This window comes from Balaenoptera acutorostrata, chromosome 17 (genome assembly GCF_949987535.1).
Source record: "Balaenoptera acutorostrata chromosome 17, mBalAcu1.1, whole genome shotgun sequence".
Lineage (NCBI taxonomy): Eukaryota > Metazoa > Chordata > Mammalia > Artiodactyla > Balaenopteridae > Balaenoptera > Balaenoptera acutorostrata.
Genome location: NC_080080.1, coordinates 58,202,175 through 58,222,307, shown reverse-complemented (window position 1 = coordinate 58,222,307; position 20,133 = coordinate 58,202,175). Strand labels below are relative to the sequence as shown.

At 39.7% G+C, this 20,133-nt stretch overlaps 1 protein-coding gene across 5 annotated transcripts in view; it reads right to left on the bottom strand.

Annotated features, from left to right (window-relative positions):
* The window catches only part of PAG1 (phosphoprotein membrane anchor with glycosphingolipid microdomains 1), a 141,468-nt gene that overhangs the window by 48,556 nt on the left and 72,779 nt on the right, over positions 1-20,133 (bottom strand). For 3 of the 5 annotated variants that reach the window (XM_057532154.1, XM_057532155.1, XM_057532156.1), the window contains one exon: positions 13,433-13,528. Coding sequence is in view for 2 of the 5 variants with exons in the window: in XM_057532152.1 (XP_057388135.1) it covers positions 13,433-13,528; positions 15,910-15,981 (168 nt within the window). In the remaining 3 variants the exon portion in view is untranslated. Of the gene's footprint in view, positions 1-13,432; positions 13,529-15,909; positions 16,010-20,133 lie in introns of all 5 variants that reach the window. The other 2 variants (XM_057532152.1, XM_057532153.1) reach the window with 1 other exon arrangement.

Sequence of the window (20,133 nt, the reverse complement as noted above, 5' to 3'; positions counted from 1 at the left end):
AACTGCCTTGTAAGCATAAGTGTCTTTGTATGATCAGGATTAATGGAATAGGAACTGAGGCTTATAGGGTTTCAGTAGGTACCCATCCCCACTGCCAGCCCTGACTCCCCATCACTCAGAGAGAAAGTGAGAGAAATGAGGATGAGAGCCACAGGTCTCAATCACTCCACCATCAGGACTTTCTAAAATCATAAAAGGAACTGCAGTATAATTGAAACTCAGTGCTTGAAAGCTAAGTGTAAGCAGGTGGATGGCCTTTTGAGGGCCTTGGGGCTCCTGGAGTTGGGGCGCTGGGTGATACAGGCTGGAGTCAGGACGCAGGGCCCAGTGATCACATGACATACCTTTAAGGAACTTAAAGTCCCACAGTTATAAAAAGCAGACACCATCCTCAATGAACATTTGCCATATTTCTATACCACACATTCCTGAATAACTTTTGATGCCCTATTTATTTCAAAGAGATAGATTTTTTTTTGTTGTTTTAATTTTGGCTGCACTGGGTCTTAGTTGCGGCATGCATGTGAGATCTAGTTCTCTGACCAGGGATCGAACCTGGGCCCCCTGCATCAGGAGTGTGGAGTCTTACCCACTGGACCACCAGGGAAGTCCCCAAGATAGATTTTTTTTGACCCAGTTCACATCACTGATTAGAGATATTCTAGCTGCCAGATTAATAAATCTCCATTGGATCCAATGCGTGGGATCCAAGAGCAATTTATGGATCCATCTGGAATTATATGGGGCTTGGCTGGTTTTGTGAAAATAGTTATAACGCAACAGTGAAAGAAATCAATAAAGATTTATTAAGGTTTTACGTTCTTTGCATAGGTTTAAAAATGGGTTCTGACCTATTAAAAATGCCTTTAATATTTTTGGAGTTGAAATACTACACTTTACTGTCTCTGGTTCTTTTCTTGAGTTGACCCTTCACATAGATTAAGTATGTCTTTCTCATTCATGGCTGTGAGGATGTCTGGCTGCCGCTGCCAGGCTTTGTCAGCTTCATCAGGTGATGACACCTGAATTCTGGGCCAAGATACACATGCTCTCATAGGCAATCGCTTTCCTCTACTTATATTATCTTTCTGTAGCAGAGAAAAAATGCATAACATTTAAACTTCTTGAACACCATTTGGAGGTTCATCTGATACTCTATAAAAGTAGGCAATTAAAGAATTTGGCTGAAAATCTGATTTTTAATATATGTAAGAAAAAGTTAATAGGTTTCACTTATTGAACATCCAATATTTGCCAGATACTTTTTAACTTGGAGCCTCACCTAGAAAGATCAAGTTATATTTCACTTATTCTTCATAGGATTGTTGTGAGCTACAGGTAGGTGAAAGAGATTGTATCAGTGGTTACAAGGCTTCCCCTCCCTGTATCCTCACTCCTTGTACTGTGACTTTGTAGGTCCTTCCAGCAAGAAATGTTGTCTATTTCTATACCCTTAATTCTTGGCTGGTTTTGGACTCACTTTGTCCCATGGAATGCAGTGCAAGCAACAGTGTCAGACCTGAACCAAGACCATAGCTTTGTATGTTTCTGCTCTCACTTTTGGGACCCTGCTGGTCCTGTGAATAAGTCCAGACTAGCCTGCTGGATCAGAGACATGTGATCCAGGTGTCTTCATTGTCCCCCAATAGTCAGCCAATTGCCAGAAGCAGAGATAATTAACTGACTGCAAGCTGACTGTAGACATATACATGAGCCCAACTGAAACCAGAAGAATTGAGCCAGCCCAAACTACAAACCCACAGAATCAGGAGCTAAGTAAATGGCTGTTGTTTTAAGCTGTTAAACTGTGGGGTGCTTTGTTATGCAGCCAAAACTAACTGATACAAAAGGCATAGTCTCATCACTGTACTAAAGAGATGTACAGAAAGGTTAGTAACTTGTCCAAGGTCACTAAACTAGTAAGTGGTAAAGCTATCAGGTATGACATCTGTCTTATGGGCCCACACTCTTAGTTGCTCCACTGTGCTGACTCTTTTTGATGCAAATGGTAAGTGCCCCCAACCTGCTCTGTGTTGGGCTAGACATAGTCCCTACATTTAGGAAACTTACAATCTCCATTTTGTTTTTCTCTAAGGAACTTGCAATGCGGTAGTTTTGTTCATACTATTGCTTTCACCTGAAATACATTTTAAATTTATTTTTCACCTTTGAAACCTGCTCAAATGTAACTACCTCTCAGAAACCTTTCTAGTTTCCCAAGACAGAATTAGAGTTTCCCACCTGTGGTTGACTGCAAAAGTAACCACAAGTTACTCCTTCCTTAATCCTCATCCTTTGTAATGTGACTTTTCAGTACCATCAATTAAGAGATGAAAGCTATTTCCCTACCCCTTGAATCTAGACTGGACTTGTGACTTGCTTTGGCCAAGAAATGTGGCAGACATGATGGGGTGCCAGTTCTGAGATTAGGCCTAAGGGGCCTTGCATACTTGCACTCATTCTATAGGTAACCATAACTCCACCATGTGAACAAGACTAGGCTAGCCCTGCTGAAGCGTGAGAAACAATTTGGACCAGTGTTCCATCAGCTAGGTTGTCCCAGCTGAAGCCCCCAGACATGTGAGGACCCAGCCAAGATCAGCAAAGCCAAACCACAGTGAACATTGCTGTATGTGGGTGGCTAGTTGAGACCAGAGGACTTCCTCAGCTGAGTCCAGCCTAAATTGCCAATTGCAGAATCAAAAGCTAAATAAGTGGTCATATTAAGTCACTAAATTTGTTATGAAGCAGAGATAACAGATACAGATCCCTTTGTACTCTGCTTATTTTTGGAAGAGCACATATATTTGATAAATGTTCAATCAGTGAATGAATAAATGATTAAATATGCAATTACACTGAGATAAGATTTTTCTAACAAAACAGAACTCTGACTCTTTATTTTTATTTTGAAGTGAATAATTTCTGTCTTTCTTGGCTGTGAGACAGAGCCGTATTTACAGGGCTTGATACTTAGCAGGGGTGCTCAATAAATGTTAGCTCTCATGGATCCTGTATATGAACTGAAATGCCAAATAAAACAAAAGCCAAAGCAAACACTAGCACTGAGGCATGCAGGGGATTTTTTCCTAAAACCTTTCAAAATCAGGACAAACTCTCCTGGTATTTGTGAGGTGGAGATCTAGGGCAAGGGACATGATTTTTTCCCCTTAATATTGGCAAGCTTCTTTCTCTTTGAAAGGATACACTCTTTAAATGATCCATCGCTACTCAAGTCACCCAATTTCAAAGAGTGGGAGAATTCTGCTATAGAAGGACCATCACAGGAGGCATTTCCCACTCCCTTAAGGCTAGTGGTTCTTAGTTTTGGCTGCATAGTGGAAATACCTGGGAAATTAAAAAAAAAATGCCTCTAGAGAATAGTTTAATTAGTTTGGGGTACATCCTGCACATAGGGACTTTTAAAAGCCCCTGGATTGACTTTATTGAATTAGTCAAAGTTGAGAATCACTATTCAACCCCTCCGCAGAGTGCTTCCACCGGTCAAGTGATTATTATTGGATTTAACTTTTAAGGCAGACCTAAGTAAGCTTTCTTTTTTATATGCCTCTAATCAAAACATGGCACTGAAAACCTATAGCTAGAAAATAATAATTTCTTATAATGAACAATGACTGACTCAAAAGGAATTAAGAAATAATTATCAGATGAGAATCTTCCTGATGATTAACTCAACAAGCATAACATGAACACTTGGCAGGGTCTTAAATGTCTTCAAGGCCTTAACTATAATTAGGTATTCAAAATTTTATTGCCTTAAATTAAAGCACCACATAACACTATAAATTATATTAAACAATAAATTCAAAATAAACGGCATTGAAGCACATTAACCTAAAATCTTTGTTTGAAAATGTACCTTACATGAAAATAAAAATGTATCACAAATTAAGGTATAATTTAATATTTAATATGATTTTGAGTTCACATTCAATGTGGGCATTTCAGAAAACTGTGGTCTTCTGAATGTATAAGTGGGTCTCACATGGCAACAGTATTACTTTTTTTTTAAATTAATTAATTAATTAATTTATTTATTTTTGGCTGTGTTGGGTCTTAGTTTCTGTGCGAGGGCTTTCTCCAGTTGCGGCAAGCGGGGGCCACTCTTCATCGCGGTGCGCAGGCCTCTCACTGTCGCGGCCTCTCTTGTTGCGGACCACAGGCTCCAGAAGCGCAGGCTCAGTAGTTGTGGCTCACGGGCCCAATTGCTCCGCGGCATGTGGGATCTTCCCGGACCAGGGCTCGAACCTGCGTGCCCTGCATCGGCAGGCAGACTCTCAACCACTGCGCCACCAGGGAAGCCCCTTACTTTTAAGGACTATTTTTTGGGGGGGGGTGATGTAGAGTACAAAAATGCTAGAAAAGGATAAATAGTAATCCTATGCTATAAACTATGTAATGCATGCAAATTGCTTTAGTACCAAAATTTCATCGTCAGTGAATTCCATTCATAAAGTGACTTCTAGCACATATTCAGAGAGTCAGAATTTTTCTAAGCCACAGTTTTCGGGAGAGAAAAATCTGGTGTGACCCTCTCTGATTTCATAGAAATGGAAAATGAGGTCCAGAGAGGTTAACACGTCAAGCAAAGCCCCCAATACCCAATGACTGGGAATTGAGCCTGGGACGTTTGAGCTTGCACCCTCTCATGTCTCCGGAGATGGGTACAAGGAAGATAGCAGCACAGTGTGTTCAAGCCCCACAGTCACTGTGGCTGGCTGGGATTGGCCTTGGATTTTGCCCATCTCTGCTGCAGGTGGCTATGTCCCTAGAAGACCTTGGCAACGGGAGAACTAGTTATCACTTCCTACTCCATTTCCTCTTATGACAAAACAGGCTGGAGTCAACTCTAGCTCTTTACTACATTAGGTATGAATACAGTTACTTTATTTTTTTCTAGTCTATTATTAACCTTTTACATTAACATGGTACATTTGTTATAATTAATGAACCAATGTTGGTACATTATTATTAACTAAAGTCCATATTTAATTCAGAGTTCTTTAGTTTTTATCTAATGTCCTTTTTTTGTCTGTTTCAGGACCCCATCCAGGATCCCACATTACATTTAGTTTGCTCTGATTTTTCATTAGTTCAACTGTGTGTGTGGGGGCGTGGGGGGTGGGGTATGACTATCTCTCTTCTTCTATGCAGCCAGTTAAGGGCAAAAGCCTACAAATTACTGTTCTCAGGTGCTCTAATGCAAAAGAAAAGGGTATATGTTAATGAAGTAATCTGGAGTTTTAATTATGAGAAAAACACTGTAGATAAGAGGAAGCTTAGGTTAAAAAGAATTTGACATTTGGAGGGACCTAGAATCATGGTCTCTGACTTCAACATGGATTAACGGAATCTAAAAAGCAAGGAATGGGGCAGAGGAGTGTGAGAGTTCAGAGTAATAAAAGCCACTTCACATAGAACTATAGTAATGCAGAAGAAAGAAGTAATATTGTGCAGTTTATCATCATTTAATTTAGGGGAGTCTGCATTTTTAAAATCCACAGAAATGCAGTCACAGTTTCCTTGCCAATATTTGTATAAAACATTTTCCAAACAAGACTCATTCATCTTACTCTGAAATGAATTGTTAGATCACAACAGAGAATGTTAAAGACTTTGCATCCCTTATAGAAATGCCAAACATTTTACTCTGCCTGATGCTGTACTATAAATAGGAAAATCCAAGTGCTAAAAATGTTCTTCAAGTTGCCAAACATAGTTCTTTAGCATCAACTTCCTCCTACAAATGACTCATTCTTCCAAAGTTTGAAAGTGAAAGCTAGTTACAATTCAGAGAAATGTTGTAGCGTACATCGATTAAATGGCAAAGATATTTCATTTATGTATATTTATTTTTCCTTAGGTCATATCCACTGAAATTCTTCTTCAAAATTTTATTGAAGTTACTCTCATGAGAAGTGGATTTTTAAATTAACAGAACAGCCAAGCAACATGAATATTGTTGGAGAATAATGATGATTTAAGTCATTTTGAAATTTGTTAACTTCATTTGGATATAATAGATGTAAAATGTATTTACTGTAATAAAAATAAGTTAATAGTGAAGTCATAACATGAAAACTAATAAGCTCACCAAATAAGATGGTACAAATAATGCCTCAATGTCCAAGAATACAGGGAAATTAAACTCTAAGAAATTTTACCTGATTAAGAAAAATAGCACTCTTGGGAAGAAAGCATCCTTTGTTGTAAAAAGAATAATAAATAGGGAAAATGTCATTATTTATGATTAATATTTCAAAATAGCATATGTATCTATATATATCTTGCAATAAGTAAAGAGAACATAAATAGTATAGGGATTTGTATAGCACATTTGAGGTTAGTACTCATTTGAAGAGGTAATTGCTGCTTTTCACTGAGAGCTGGGACAAGAAACTACAGGAGATGCTCATTTGATGTGGATGGAGCAAGGCAGGCGGCCAAGAGTGGATTCACATTTTCTTCTAATCAACTGACGATACCACTGGATTTTCATCTTCTTTCTGCAAATCACTAGATCTCATATTACCAGTCGTTTACTGGAGAATGGCTAGAATCTCTTTAAACTGACTACAAATAATTATTGCAACCTCTTTTCCTGGCTTCATTAAAGGCTTTTTCACCTGTTTTGACTTGCATAGTGACACTTTTGCAAAACTCTATGGGAGATATTTTAATTATTTAAACATTTTATGGTATATAAGAAAGAAGTGACTTAAGTAAAATTAAAAGATTTTTTTTGAGGTGGACCATTTTTTGCAAAGTCTTTCTTGAATTTGTTACAATATTGCTTCTGTTTTACGTTTTGGTTTTTTGGCAGCGAGGCATGTGGGATCTTAGCTCTCCCACAAGGGATTGAACTCGCACCCCCTGCATTGGAAGGTGAAGTCTTAACCACTGGACTGCCAGGGAAGTCCCAAATTACTTGATTTTAGGTAACTTATTATTAAAGATTATAATATCATAGTCATTTAAATATAAATTTTAATAATCCTATTTTGACTTTTTCCTATTTAATAAGTGATATGCTATTTAATTAACTTTACATTCATTACCTCATAAAACACATGACTTGCAGACACATTTTTGAAAAGGCACACTGGTGTATGATTGATTTGGGAACCAAATATATAAGTTTTAAACTATATTGAATATATTCTGATATCAAAATAGAAAATAATTGTTTTCATTAATATATGTCTGGGTATCATACATTTTGAACAAAAATAATCAAGCTATGATAATTTTGTGTTTACTTATAAAACAATAAGACAAAAAGTTTTAGGTGGCAGTTTGTAAGCATTTCTCTGCAATTAATATATATTTGATTTGATTTGACTGTTTTGGTAGCTTATCAGGAGTGTGAGGACATATATATTAAGGGTATGAATGACATTTATTTCTGATAAATAAAAAGCCAAATTGTATATAACTGTCACTACTTTTTCTTTTTTTAACATTGAATTTTATACCAGGCAGATATCCTAATAGGCTAATATAAAAGCTACCAAATATATTAAGATATTTAAGATTTACAGAAAGTATAATTCAATAAATACCCATGTAACCACTACCCAGTTTAAGAAATAAGACATGGCCAACACTATGAAAAGTATATAAGAATTTTGACCAGATGACTGCAGCTTATAACATCATATCAATGCTTCTTAAGCTTATTGTCTCACAAATCAGCTATCCATGGTATGTATAAGGTAACAATCTATGACTAATTAAAACTAAAACCTCCATGGGAGCTTGCAGTGTTCGCATGAGTCGTAAGCATGCTTCTCATCTGACTGTCACTGATGGCTTTGTATACTCTTAAGAGGTCCTCAAACAGTATTATGTTCTTTAAAAATATTTATGTAATCACTTTATTTACTAATGCTTTCTTTTTTCTTTTTTTGATTTTAACTCTTATTGAAATATAGTTGATTTACAATGTTGTGTCAGTTTCAGGTGTACATCAAAGTGATTTAGTTATACATGTACATATATATGTGTATATATATATATTTTTTTTTTTTCTTTTCTCAGATTCTTTCTCATTATGCGTTATTACAAGATACTGAATATAGTTCCCTGTGCCACACAGTAGGTCCTTGCTGGTTATCTATTTTATATATACTAGTGTGTACATGTTAATCCCATTCTCCTAACTCATTCCCCCCTCTGCTTTCCCCTTTGGTAACCATAAGTTTGGTTTCTGTCTGTGATATTTACTAATACTTTAAAAATAGAACTTGGATTTGAACCTTCACCACCCTGGACAATGTGAAACCCCTGGGACACCTTTGACTCCCAGTGATTTTGTCAAGTGGCTATTGGGAAACCCTGATCCAGGCTATGACAAATGGTAAAAAGTTAGAGATGGATGAGGAAGACGGATGAGGATCCTGGAAATGCAGAGTGAATGTGATGACCACGTACAAAGATCACACAAACGAGTCCATCCCAGAAGTGCGACTCAAACCTTGGGCCTCCATCACACAGCTCTCTGGGTTCTGGAAAAGACTCCAGAGTCCAGGGAGTCAGAACCCAGACATCCCCATGTACACCAAAGCAGAGCTGGTCTCTGCAAAGCGTAATGTTTAATAAATGAGGTGAGGTACCCACGGCTACCTGTGAAGCATGTCTATGGAGGTTCCAAATCTCTTTGGTATCGGCCTGTCACAGAGACAAAATTTCTACCTAAAAGACCAAAAGGCCACAGAATTAAAAAAAACATGGGAAAATTTTGATCTCAAAACTGGGAATAGTTGTTTCTCTGGTGAAAATCTGTTTGTTCCTCGCTTAGGACCCTGTTAATCCTGAATCTATGATCATAGTTCTTTTAAAACTGTTCATTAGAAAACGTAGAACAACGTTCCGTTCTTTCAGATCAACCATGAAGGCTTCCACAGAATTCATTCTGCACACTAATCTCCCTCCTTCCCCCATCTTTCCTACCTTCTATTCCTTGCGCCTCATTTTACCCCTACCTTTTTAAAACTTACTCTGTCTTGATGTGCTGTATATTGTGTCTAACTCTTGAAAGCCCTTTTGGAGAATATAAACAAAGTTTCCAGCTGATAAAGATGAAAAGAACTTAGAGATAACCCCATTCTATCCTCCATATTTAAAGGTAGGCTAGAATTTAGGAATCCCAAATGTAGCGTATTGGTCTTTCCTTAATACCTGATTACCTCCTGTGACACTGGGTTTTCTTGTCTCTCCTCCATCCAAGGGATGTCGCTAGACATTTCTCCCTACCTGAGAGAATAAGAAATTTAGGAAATTCTGCCTTCTACATCTTGCTTTGGAGGGACAGAAGAAGATTCTGAGAGACCCGCAGTAAGTAGATCAATTTTTGTTTAAACCACATCTGTCAAATATATCTGATCATAAATAAAAACTTTTCTTTCTTTTCTTTTCTAGGAGCACTGTGGAGAGCTGCACCCATGAACACGCCTCGGAACACGCTTTGGGAAGGTCAGGGTTAAGGCAAGGCAAGGCAGCTATCTAACTCCCCATGGCAGGTGACAGAGAGGAACGGTCAAACGTCCAACTCATTGACACATCAGCCTGAAGAGTGGCTTCTCTCAATGTTGTCAAGTCCAGCAACGCTGCTGCCCTCAGAGCCACCATCCGTCAAGGTACATGACCTAGTGAAAAAGTGCAGAGGAAGAGGGATGGCAACCACCCTGGGCCTCTCTCCCAGTGCTGTTGGGTGACGCTGTGCAGTACAGCTCAGCCGACAGCCCCGGGGGGCGGGGCCTGGAAGCCTGGGTTTCCCACGCAGCATTAATCCGTACCCACTTTGAATTCTGGAAGGACAGTGGTTACAAATCCTTCTTCCACTGACATAAACACCAAGAGACAGAGGGTGTACAGTTCCAGAACCAACAATGTCACACATTGCGTGTACCTCTGCAGACTGGCAGGTGTGTTTATAGACCCCAAAGGGACGTGACAGTTCAGCAAGATCTGCTGTGGCACGGTAGGCACCTTGGGGGCGGGCACACAGAGCCCTAAGGCCAAGACTCCGGCACAGGAGGCCCTGCTGCTGTGCTCTCTGCCCTCACCGCCTGTGGGACTTTGGACAAGTTACTCACCCTCTCTGAGCTTCAGCTTCCTTTTCAGTAAAATGGGAATAATCATAATAGTCATAGTAGTAGAGCAGTCTGGCGGGTTAAATGACTTAATATTTGCAGAGGGCTGAGACCAGTGCTTGCCTCACTGTACATGCAATAAGTGTTGGTTAAATAGAATAGTATCGTTAAGTGTTTACTCCAATTTCCCTCTATTGGTATATGTCTCCTTTCGTAATAGACAAAGATGACACACAACATTGGTGCAAACAAGACCCTCGCGCTCCTCGTTTTGAGACAGCCAGGCCTGACTAATTACAAGGATACAAATGAGGCCAGGCTTGGTAGTGCTGCTTCCAGAGGTGCACATGCTGACTTTCTGGCGGGCTGAGGTAGCCTGTGATGGAGAGCCTCGCTGTTACTTGCACACGCTGATGATCAGGCCTCGCGCACAGTTACCAGAGATTCCAGCACAACGGGAATAAGGAGGCAGAACAAGAGGCAGGGCTGCCAGAATCACAGGTGGGCCAGCAATTGCCCTGCAAACTGCGTCTCTCAGGGCTCTCCCGTCCTGCTCCACGGGCAGCGCCTCCCAGGAGCCGCTGGTACCGCCTCTGCCTCACCTCCCTTCATAGTCCTTACCTCAGTTGTTAAAAATAATAAAACAAAACTAGTTTTAAAACAGACAAAATAAATGTGCCCAAAAGATTGGCACAATAGAGGGAAACAGTTCGGTAACATCTTGATTAATTTTTCTTGATGTCTTTGGTATTTACTTGAAAATAGCATCATATAAATATATTTTATGTATTTTTAAAAGGTTAATAAATATATATTTATAAAGATTGCTAAATATGTCTTAAGGAAATGTACATTTCTTTAAAAAAAAAACAAAGCAGGTAATGTACATGAATGATGCCCTAAGTGGTAGAATAAAAGATCTTCATTAGGTGTGTAAGACTAATCCTTATGTAAGATACATAAAAAGCTGAGACTGGTTTGCTATCATCTAATAGCTGACTGTATACTGGTGTCATCAGAACTGTAATTTTAGAAATGTCAGAATTTATATCGTATAGTTCTTGTAAAAAAAAGATGCAGGGAGATCTTACAGATACCAGCCAAGACTGGGGAATATGACAAATCTCTCTCTGAGCGTAAGGACAAGGGGCTGGTGAACTTGGCTTGGCGTAGCTGGGCACACTTGCTCTCAGGGCCCCCCTGGACCAGCTCACGTGCTGTGTCTGTGAACATGGCAGCCTGCAGCCTGGCAACACCTTTATCTGCTCTGGTGAGAAACACAAATGCGCGCACACACACACACACACACACACCCCGAGTCCCAGACACCTGGCACTGTGCTCAGGGAGCTGGCAGAGTGGGGTAAACGCAGAGCTTTTAAGAAGCACAAACCCCAGGCCTCCGTCTGGGTTCACATTTCCGCCAGCTCAGTTTCCAGTGCAGGGTTTGCATACTGCTTTGAACTTTGGCTTTTACAGTTGTTGCCTTTAAAGTTCTGGAACATTCTGAGCGTGGCATCCTCTCACACTGTCTCTGGCGGGGCACTTCTTACCCCAAGGCACATCTTTTAATGTGTCTTTTTTTCTCTTATCTCAGGCAGCTCCCACTTGTTTCTGTGAATCATCTGATGACATGCACGGGTTATTTTTTGTTGATAATGACACCTGAATGCTAATATGTAGGGAGCAATCTCAAAGCAGGTCTAGTGCGTTTGGAACGTATTTCTCACCTTTCATGATTTTAATTTTTGTTACTACAGTATTGCGATAGGCAGGCTGCTATCTTAACGACTTTTTCCATGTGAGACATGCCTAATGCAATTGTGAAGCAAACGATCACTTCAAGGAAAACTATCTCCCCAAATTATGACTTGCATCTACAGTCATGGAGGCTATTAGAATATTTTTTTTAAAAAGCTCTAAGCTGATCCATTGCTTAGGATTTTGAGATTCCCCACTGCTCTGCGATGTTTCCATTCTGTATGCACACCACAGATTCCTGCCAAGCCTATTACAGTGAATAAACAATGTCTTCTCTGTCAGAACAGAGAATGAATAGTATCACAAAATTCTCCTCTAATGTACCGCCTCCACTTCCCCGACCCAACCCCTTCAGAAGAGAGCAGGCAGGATGAGGACTGGGGAGGAGAACATTCTTCCCCCCCCCTGCCAATCTGGAATTGCATTCTGGCCAGCTCAGGACTAAGTACTGTCAACGCTATATCAACTGCTAAACAGAGAAAGTTGACAAGTTTATTTTCTTTGAAATTGGATGGTAGATTTCTGCATTTCTGTGTGTGAGTGCACACAAATATCTTTCTCGAAGGAAGGAGGCAGTTCATCTGCTATAATTTCAGGGCCTGGAGAAAACAGCTTTTAGCTACAGACTGAGCAGCAACAGGGGAACTTCATAGAAATGACACAGCAATTTGTGTTAAAATATTGACAGCTAATTCATGAGTGATGGAGCTGACTAGGAATTCAGCTGCTTCTGTGAAGATCTTTACTCTCTCGCTAAGCTCATGATTCATAAAGAAAATGCCTGGAGTTACTTCTCTGAAACATACAGTATGATGCTGACAGATTTCTCTCTGGTGTCTCTGTCTCATATTTATTCTCTCTCTGTCTCTCTGTCTCTGTCTCTCATACACACACACACACACACACACACACACACACACACACACACACACTCCTTCCCCTCCCCCCAAAAGAGGCATCACGAATATAACGTTCCAAACAAGAACATCATTCATGAAGCATTTATCGCCAGCCAATGAAAGATATACTTAGTAGGTATTTTCATAAAAGAAGAACACAGATTTCTTTTAAACTCTCCCATATTCATAAGTCTTAGTTGGTGTAAAATACTATGATTCAGGTTTTTTCCCCCTTGTGATGTGAATACAACATATATCTTATTTTAACCTCTGAAAGGAATTACCCAACTCTTTCCTCATAAAAGAAGAAATGCTATTTTTACAATTAGACCACACTGCCTTTTGTTTTCATGAATATCTGAGAGACACTGACACGAAGAAAAAAATACAGATTACCCTTTCTCCCCTTTTTCCCACACATTTTGAGTCCAGCTCAGTGGGCTCCCAGATTCTGCCGGCACTCTCCTGGTAACACATTTAGAAGAGACTGCAGGATATCCCAACAGCGCTATTTTCTTCCCTCCGGCTCCCTCTCCTTCTTTCTCTCCCATCACTCTAGGTTTGTACCAGACTAAACAATTAAGCCTTTGTGTGCTACCGCTGCAATCTGCAAATTCTAATAATGTGCCCCCATCACTGGTACAATGGTAATATTTACCTTGAAGAAATGTTTGTCCAAATAAGTATTCAAAATGCTGGCAATGTATTCCCTTTGAAACGTTGTGGTGGTGAATGTTCTCCCGTCCTTCTTGGCCTATAACCAAAGAGAAAAACAGTTAGGGAAAAAGAAAAAAAAGACAGATGGATAGAGACTGTGACAGATACTGGTCCAGTTCAGTGTAAAAATGCTGCCACATTTATGCCAAACACTGCGCTTTATATTCCTTCCTGAACAAAGCAAACTACAAAGTAGAGGAAAAACTACACACAGTAGTGAATGAATAAAAAAATTTCTCCAAAATAGCAGCCAAGTGAATGTCTCATCAAATACACATCAATCTACTTGCTCTTTCCCTATTTTTCCTAGTTTTATGACAAAGAAATCTATGTGTTATTGTAGGGACACTAAAATTCAAATAACTGTTGTCTGAATTTGAGATAAAACAAGTGATTTATTTGAAAAGAGTACGCTTCGAGGTAAGGTAAGCTGTGATTTTATCGTGAGAATGTCTTACGAACAACAGAATCTTTGATGCGGCATGAACAGTGTGGCCCGAATGGTGCACCGATCTAACCCTGAGCGGTTCCCTCATCCGTTCCACTGTGGAAATGGGGAAGATGTGCGGGAATGGAGGAGACCACAGGAATGACTTCAGTTGATCTCCCATCTGTTTTTCTGCTTCTCCATCCCGCTTTCCTCTCCAATTCTCTTCCCATCCTCTAATAAACACCTCCTGTACCGAACCTCTCTTGTACATAAGATACCATGAAAAGTACAGTGACAAAGGGAGGAGGGCAGAAGGATGAAATGAATAAATAAATGAATCTCCAAGGAGAATATCCTGGATGTTGTCTAAGACTCAGAACCACGCATTATTTTACAGACTGAGATATAATTCCTGATTTACAATATAAAAAACTGAATAGAACACCAGCCTTCTAGATTTTCATCTAGTGATGTTCTTTTTTTTTTTTTTTTTTAGTGATGTTCTTTTATTAGAACCACATATGATCTCTTAGATTGAGTGTTGCTTTCTTCCATAGCAGAATCAGCAGATTATTTATATTATCTTTAGGTACATCAATTGTTTCTCTGACAGTTACCAAATGAGACATGGCTGCCTTTTGTTTGCCACTGCATTCAGCTACATTATTATTTTCTTTTTAAAAAATAAGTCTAAAAAGATTAGAACAAGACACATAGTCACGGGCGGTCTTTCTCCAACTGGACTCCAGGTCTTTGTCAATCATGCAAACTAAGAGGGCAGGGCTTCTCTGGGTGAAGGGCTTGACAGACAAGAGCCTTTCTTAAGCCATCTTTCCGTCTTTCATTAGATTTCAAATCAAACCTCCTCCTGAACTCCTGCCATACAGATATATTTCGATGTGGATTCCAAACCTCTCCACTTCCCCATGTTGTCATTGTCAATCCCAGAGAACTCTCTTGAATTCATTAGAGATATGAGAAAGATTTATTATCTAAAGCAAATTGCTACAGTAAAAAAATAAAATGAAAAGAATAAACATTTTTCTTAAAATGCCAAATCTTATTAATATGTATGGGAAATAATATGTTTGCATATACTATCTGTATTACCAGACAGGAGTAAAGAGTCTGATTTTAAAACTGAACATATTATTTGACAGCTAATTTAATAACATAAAAGTGGTGCATAATTTTGCATTTTCAGAACATGAATTTCACGAGTTATGTTTTTATTCCAAGGAAACAAGGTAATCAAGACAGTGTGGTACCAGCATAGGGTAGACATCTAGATCAGTGGAACAGAATTCAGCACCCAAAAATAAACCCATATATCTATGGTCAATTGATTTTTTGACAAAGGTGCCAAGACTATTCAATGGGGAAAGAATAGTCTCTTCAGCAAAAGATTATGGGGCAACTGATAGCCCCATGCCAAAGAATGGAGTTGGATCCTCAACTCAGACTGTATAAAAAAGTTAACTCAAAATGAATCAAATGCCTAAATTTAAGAACTAAAACTACAAAACTCTTAGAAGAAGACATAGGGGTAAATCTTCATAAGTTCAGATTTGGCACTGGTGTTTTACATGTAATACCAAAAGCACAAGTAACAAAAGAAAAATAGGTAATTTAAGTTTCATCAAAATTAAAAACATTTTTATATTTTAAAGGATACTATCAAGAACGTGAAAAGACAATCCAAGGAATGAAAAAATATATGTGTAAATCATATCTGATACAGGACTTTTATCTAGAATATGCAAAGAACTCTTACAACTCAATAATGAAAAGACAACCCAACCAAAAACAAGCAAAAGATTTGAATAGACATTTCGCCAAATAAGCACATGAAAAGATGCCTCATCAAGGAAATGCAAATCAAAACCACAATGAGATATCACTTCATACCCACTAGGATGACTATGATTGAAAAATCTAAGATAGTAGCAAGTGTTGGCGAGGATGTGGAGAAATCAGAACACTCATACCTGGCTGATGGGGATGTAAAATGGTACAGCCACTTTGAAAACAGCCTGCTTGTTCCTCAAAAAGTGAAACATCGAGTGATTTTACCCAGTAATTCCACTCCTAGGTATATGCCAAGAGAAATGAAAACGTTAAGTCCACACAAAACTTGTATGTGGATGTTCATAGCAGCATTATCCATAATAGCCCCAGAATGGAAACAGTAGAAATGTCCATCGACTGGTGAATGAATAAACACAATATAGTATATCCATATGAAAGAATATTGTTTGACCATAAAATGAAATGAAGTACCGATACATGCTAAAACATGGACGAACTTTGAAAACATGCTAAGTGAAATGTCAGTCACAAAAAACCCCACATATTATCTGATTCCATTTACATGAAATGTCCAAAATGAGCAAATATATAGGTTGCTTAGGGCTGGGGGATGATCATCATGCGGATGATAGCTAAGAGTTGTGTGGTTCCTCTTTGAGGTAACTCGAATGTTCTAAAATTGATTGTGGTGATAGCTGCACAGCTCTTTGAATATACTAAAAACCATTAAATTGCACACTTTAAATGGGAGGTGAATTATATCCCAATAAAGGTGTTACCAAAACAATATTCTAAGGAATGTGGACATTACACATTACAATGTCAGTCATTTTCTAGATCAATCTGAAATAAATATGGCAAACCCAAGTATAATTGTAGCTGGAATCACTGGAGTTGCTGTACTAAGGAAGGGTCTCCTGGCTCCACTGAAAACTATCATAGTCTGACTGAGACAACCTGAGTATAATTCTGCATGGACCAAATATTCCTTCAGGTCCTCTCTCATCCTCATGACTATCTCTGAGTGTGGACAGCAGTTAATTACCACAAACAATGATTGATCCAATCAAACAGCAATCCTATGCTTTCAATGCTGATTTCTTTTCCCACTGAATGGAATTTTGGACTTCTGAAACCAGGTATCTAATCAAATATGACTGGCCCCCTACCCTGCATACACTAAGTCAGTAGAAGGCCAATCTTAGCACTGCTTCTTCTATACCGATTTCACTGACAGTTCTCATGAGGACTCTTACCAGCTTCTTAACATGGATGATGTCATTCATAAGAGGCTCCAACAAACGGACTCCAGTAATTCATGATGCTTCTTGCCTACTAACCTGAAGGCTTGTTCTGGCTAAAGCCTCTCAGAGGATCTGAAATAGAATTCTATTTCTGGGCCACTGGGACTATGCACCTGACAGATGGCCTGGCCCAAGCCCCAGCTGCCATTACTGAGGAGAAGTTTAGGGAGAGGAGCATTTCTTCAAAACTATGCCCTACAGTCACTCCTAAGGAAGTAGTGATGACACTGACAGCAAACCTCCCTGCTATCTGTGTAGATACATACTGGGATCTGGTAGCACAGACTTAAGAAACATGAATCCAAATTCAGGTTTGAGAGGCTAGACATCTACTCAGTATGAGACTAGACTCAAGGAGCTCAATGAGTAATTCTTAAATTTAAAAGAAATTTAAAGGTGAGCTATAAATCAACATCACTTGATACCTGAACCCTTTCTACAATGTCTGTAACATCCAGTTCATGAGTGCAATGTCAAAAATACTTGGCTAAATGTAGCAGCTAAAAGTACTGAGCACTGAATGAATCACAGTGCCTAAGATATAATAATCACTCAATATTTATTCGCTGATTGAGTAAATTTTAAAAAATCAGGGCAGACTCGAGGATATTGCTATAATAAAGCCACCCTCAGTTGCAATCCCTGAAGACAGAGAAAGGAGTAGGATTGCAGGTCGCTCATGATGGACATATTACCATGGCAATATATCATGCGTGCAAATGCCAGCCAAGTAAATACTATCCTTATCCATGCTGTAGTGGAAATAAACCAATAAACGAAACTTAGACCTGCTATTCCAGCCTATGCCAGATTCCCTCCCATAAGGAAAGGCTTCCAGAAGGAATCCCTTTCTACCTCTTGGAAGCACTGCCAGGTTTGAGCTAGCCGTAAGGAAGGCTTAGTGGCTGCAACACAGTTGGGGTCCTGGTTCTGATATCCAGGGCTATGCAGAACAAGTCCAGTAGTTTCCCTACTTGGCAACCTTTGAAATACTTGAAGATACGTGTTTAAAGAGGTCCCTCTTCTGCTGCCTTTTAGTGTCCCCTTCTCCATTTCAAAGAGTATAGTTTTGAGTACCACCTACTATGACTCAAAAGAGCACAAAGGCTATATGGAGAAGGGAGCTGAGTCCTGGCCAGGCCTGCTCATGAGAGCAGAGCACAGTGAGAGCCCAATCCAGCTACAAAGCCCAATCTAGGAACCAAACACAACATCCAATTGACAAGGTAACCTTGATCTGATTTAGGAAATAGTCCTTATCTGGGTTTTGGTGATGGTTGGTAGGGGAATTCTCAGGGCCCAGCTATCATAGGGAGGGCAGAGCTATCAGCAGGGAGCAATAAGCTGGTCAATTCAGGAAGGTGGTCCACTACTGTCCTGGAGGTCCAGTCACAGCTACAGAATCTGGCCACTGGGCAGAATCCCTGGGTAAGAGGCACACTTCTTTAGAAGACCTCCTGGCGAGACCAAGATAGACCATGGTACCCAAAGCAGACACTGAGTCCCAGACACTTAATACACAGGAAGATAAAGAACTGAAACTTGGAAGGTCAAGGAGTGAGTCTCAGGGGAACCTGGAAGTCATCCCTGGGATACCAGATCCTACATCCAAGGATGGCCACTTGGAATGCAGTGATGATCATCTCAGTGGTCAGCACTGAGGCAATACCATTCTCAGCATGGGAGATCAAAATTCAACAAACACACTCAGCCAGCATTGAGCAAGATGACTATGGGCGAGGCACAGAGAGAACATGATGAGTGGTATGCCCTGCTGCACTGCGGGTTTAAGGATTAAACATCTTAGTATTTCCTGCTTTAGTGAGAACGAATTCAGATCTGGGGAGGGCGAGACAGTGCATGCAAGCGGACCAAGTGGGGAGGAAACAGGGAAGGTAGGAGGAGACATGCTGGGGGCTGACACTTCTATTTGCTGGTGTTCTCTTCTAGATGACTAAGCTCGAAGGCAGTTCTCCAGATGAAGTAACACTGCATCCGGGAAGAGGAGCTCAGGACTCTTACTTGAGTCAGTTCAGATGCTACACTTTTATTTAGAAAGCCTAAGATCACTGGAGCTTTTCTCACCAGCTACGTTATACTCTGGGCATCTATGAATCTTTTACTGGATTAACACAAAATCTAAGTTTGTTTCATCTATGATGCTGCTAAGCCACATCTCTCTTTACTGCCTTTTTGCAATTTAATTGGTGGTGGTGGTGGTGGTGAGGTGCTCTCATCATCCCTGTTCCACGTCTGCGTCTTAGATGTGGGTCATCGCATTAAATGTCAAGTTGTTATCGAATTCTGTTTCCTTCATTTGTTATTACATTAGCCATCTCTCCCAGTTTGCGGCCACGCATTTATAGTGTTTTACCCAAATGAGTCCTCATGTTGACTAGAATAGGATTAGGTTCAAATACCAGAAACCTTTTTCCAGGAAGAAAGCGATTTATTAATCAGTTCCCTCTGGATATACTTACCAAACCAGTTATTAATCGAGCTCATTATACACACCCCCTATTTGTCCAAATGTTAAATGTTAGCAATGTGATACCCTCTGGTTAAAAAAAAATCAAATATATCTCTAAACAAGTATATGCTATTTGTTATTAATCCTTCTGAATTCTATGATGGGTTTCATAAATTGTCAGTATAACAGAGATGAACCTCAAAGCAAAGACATATACTTCCATTAAAATTTCAATATTCAGCCTTTGACAGTAATCATCCAAGAAAACTACATCCTAAATATGCATAATGGTACAGCAATGAAAGGAGTAGCTAAGGACAATGTATATGGGCTAAGGAATACTGTGCAGTATTGGAAAACATAACTTATGACGCTTCCTTCTCCTGCATTCTTATTTCCCTCGGGCTGCACTTCTCCTCTTGCTAAGCTCCCCCATGTTTTCTGGCCATTTTTTCTTGCTGGTTCTCCCAGCTGTGTCTCTCGTCTTTTCCACCCATCCCCCCACCCCCCAGCTGCTTTAGCTCACACTTCCAGCCTTCCTGGTATTTACTGTGTTAACAGTTTTAGTCGTCACACCATCTGATGTCTCCTGCTTCATTTTTCACACAATCTAACAGCTGAAATCCCTG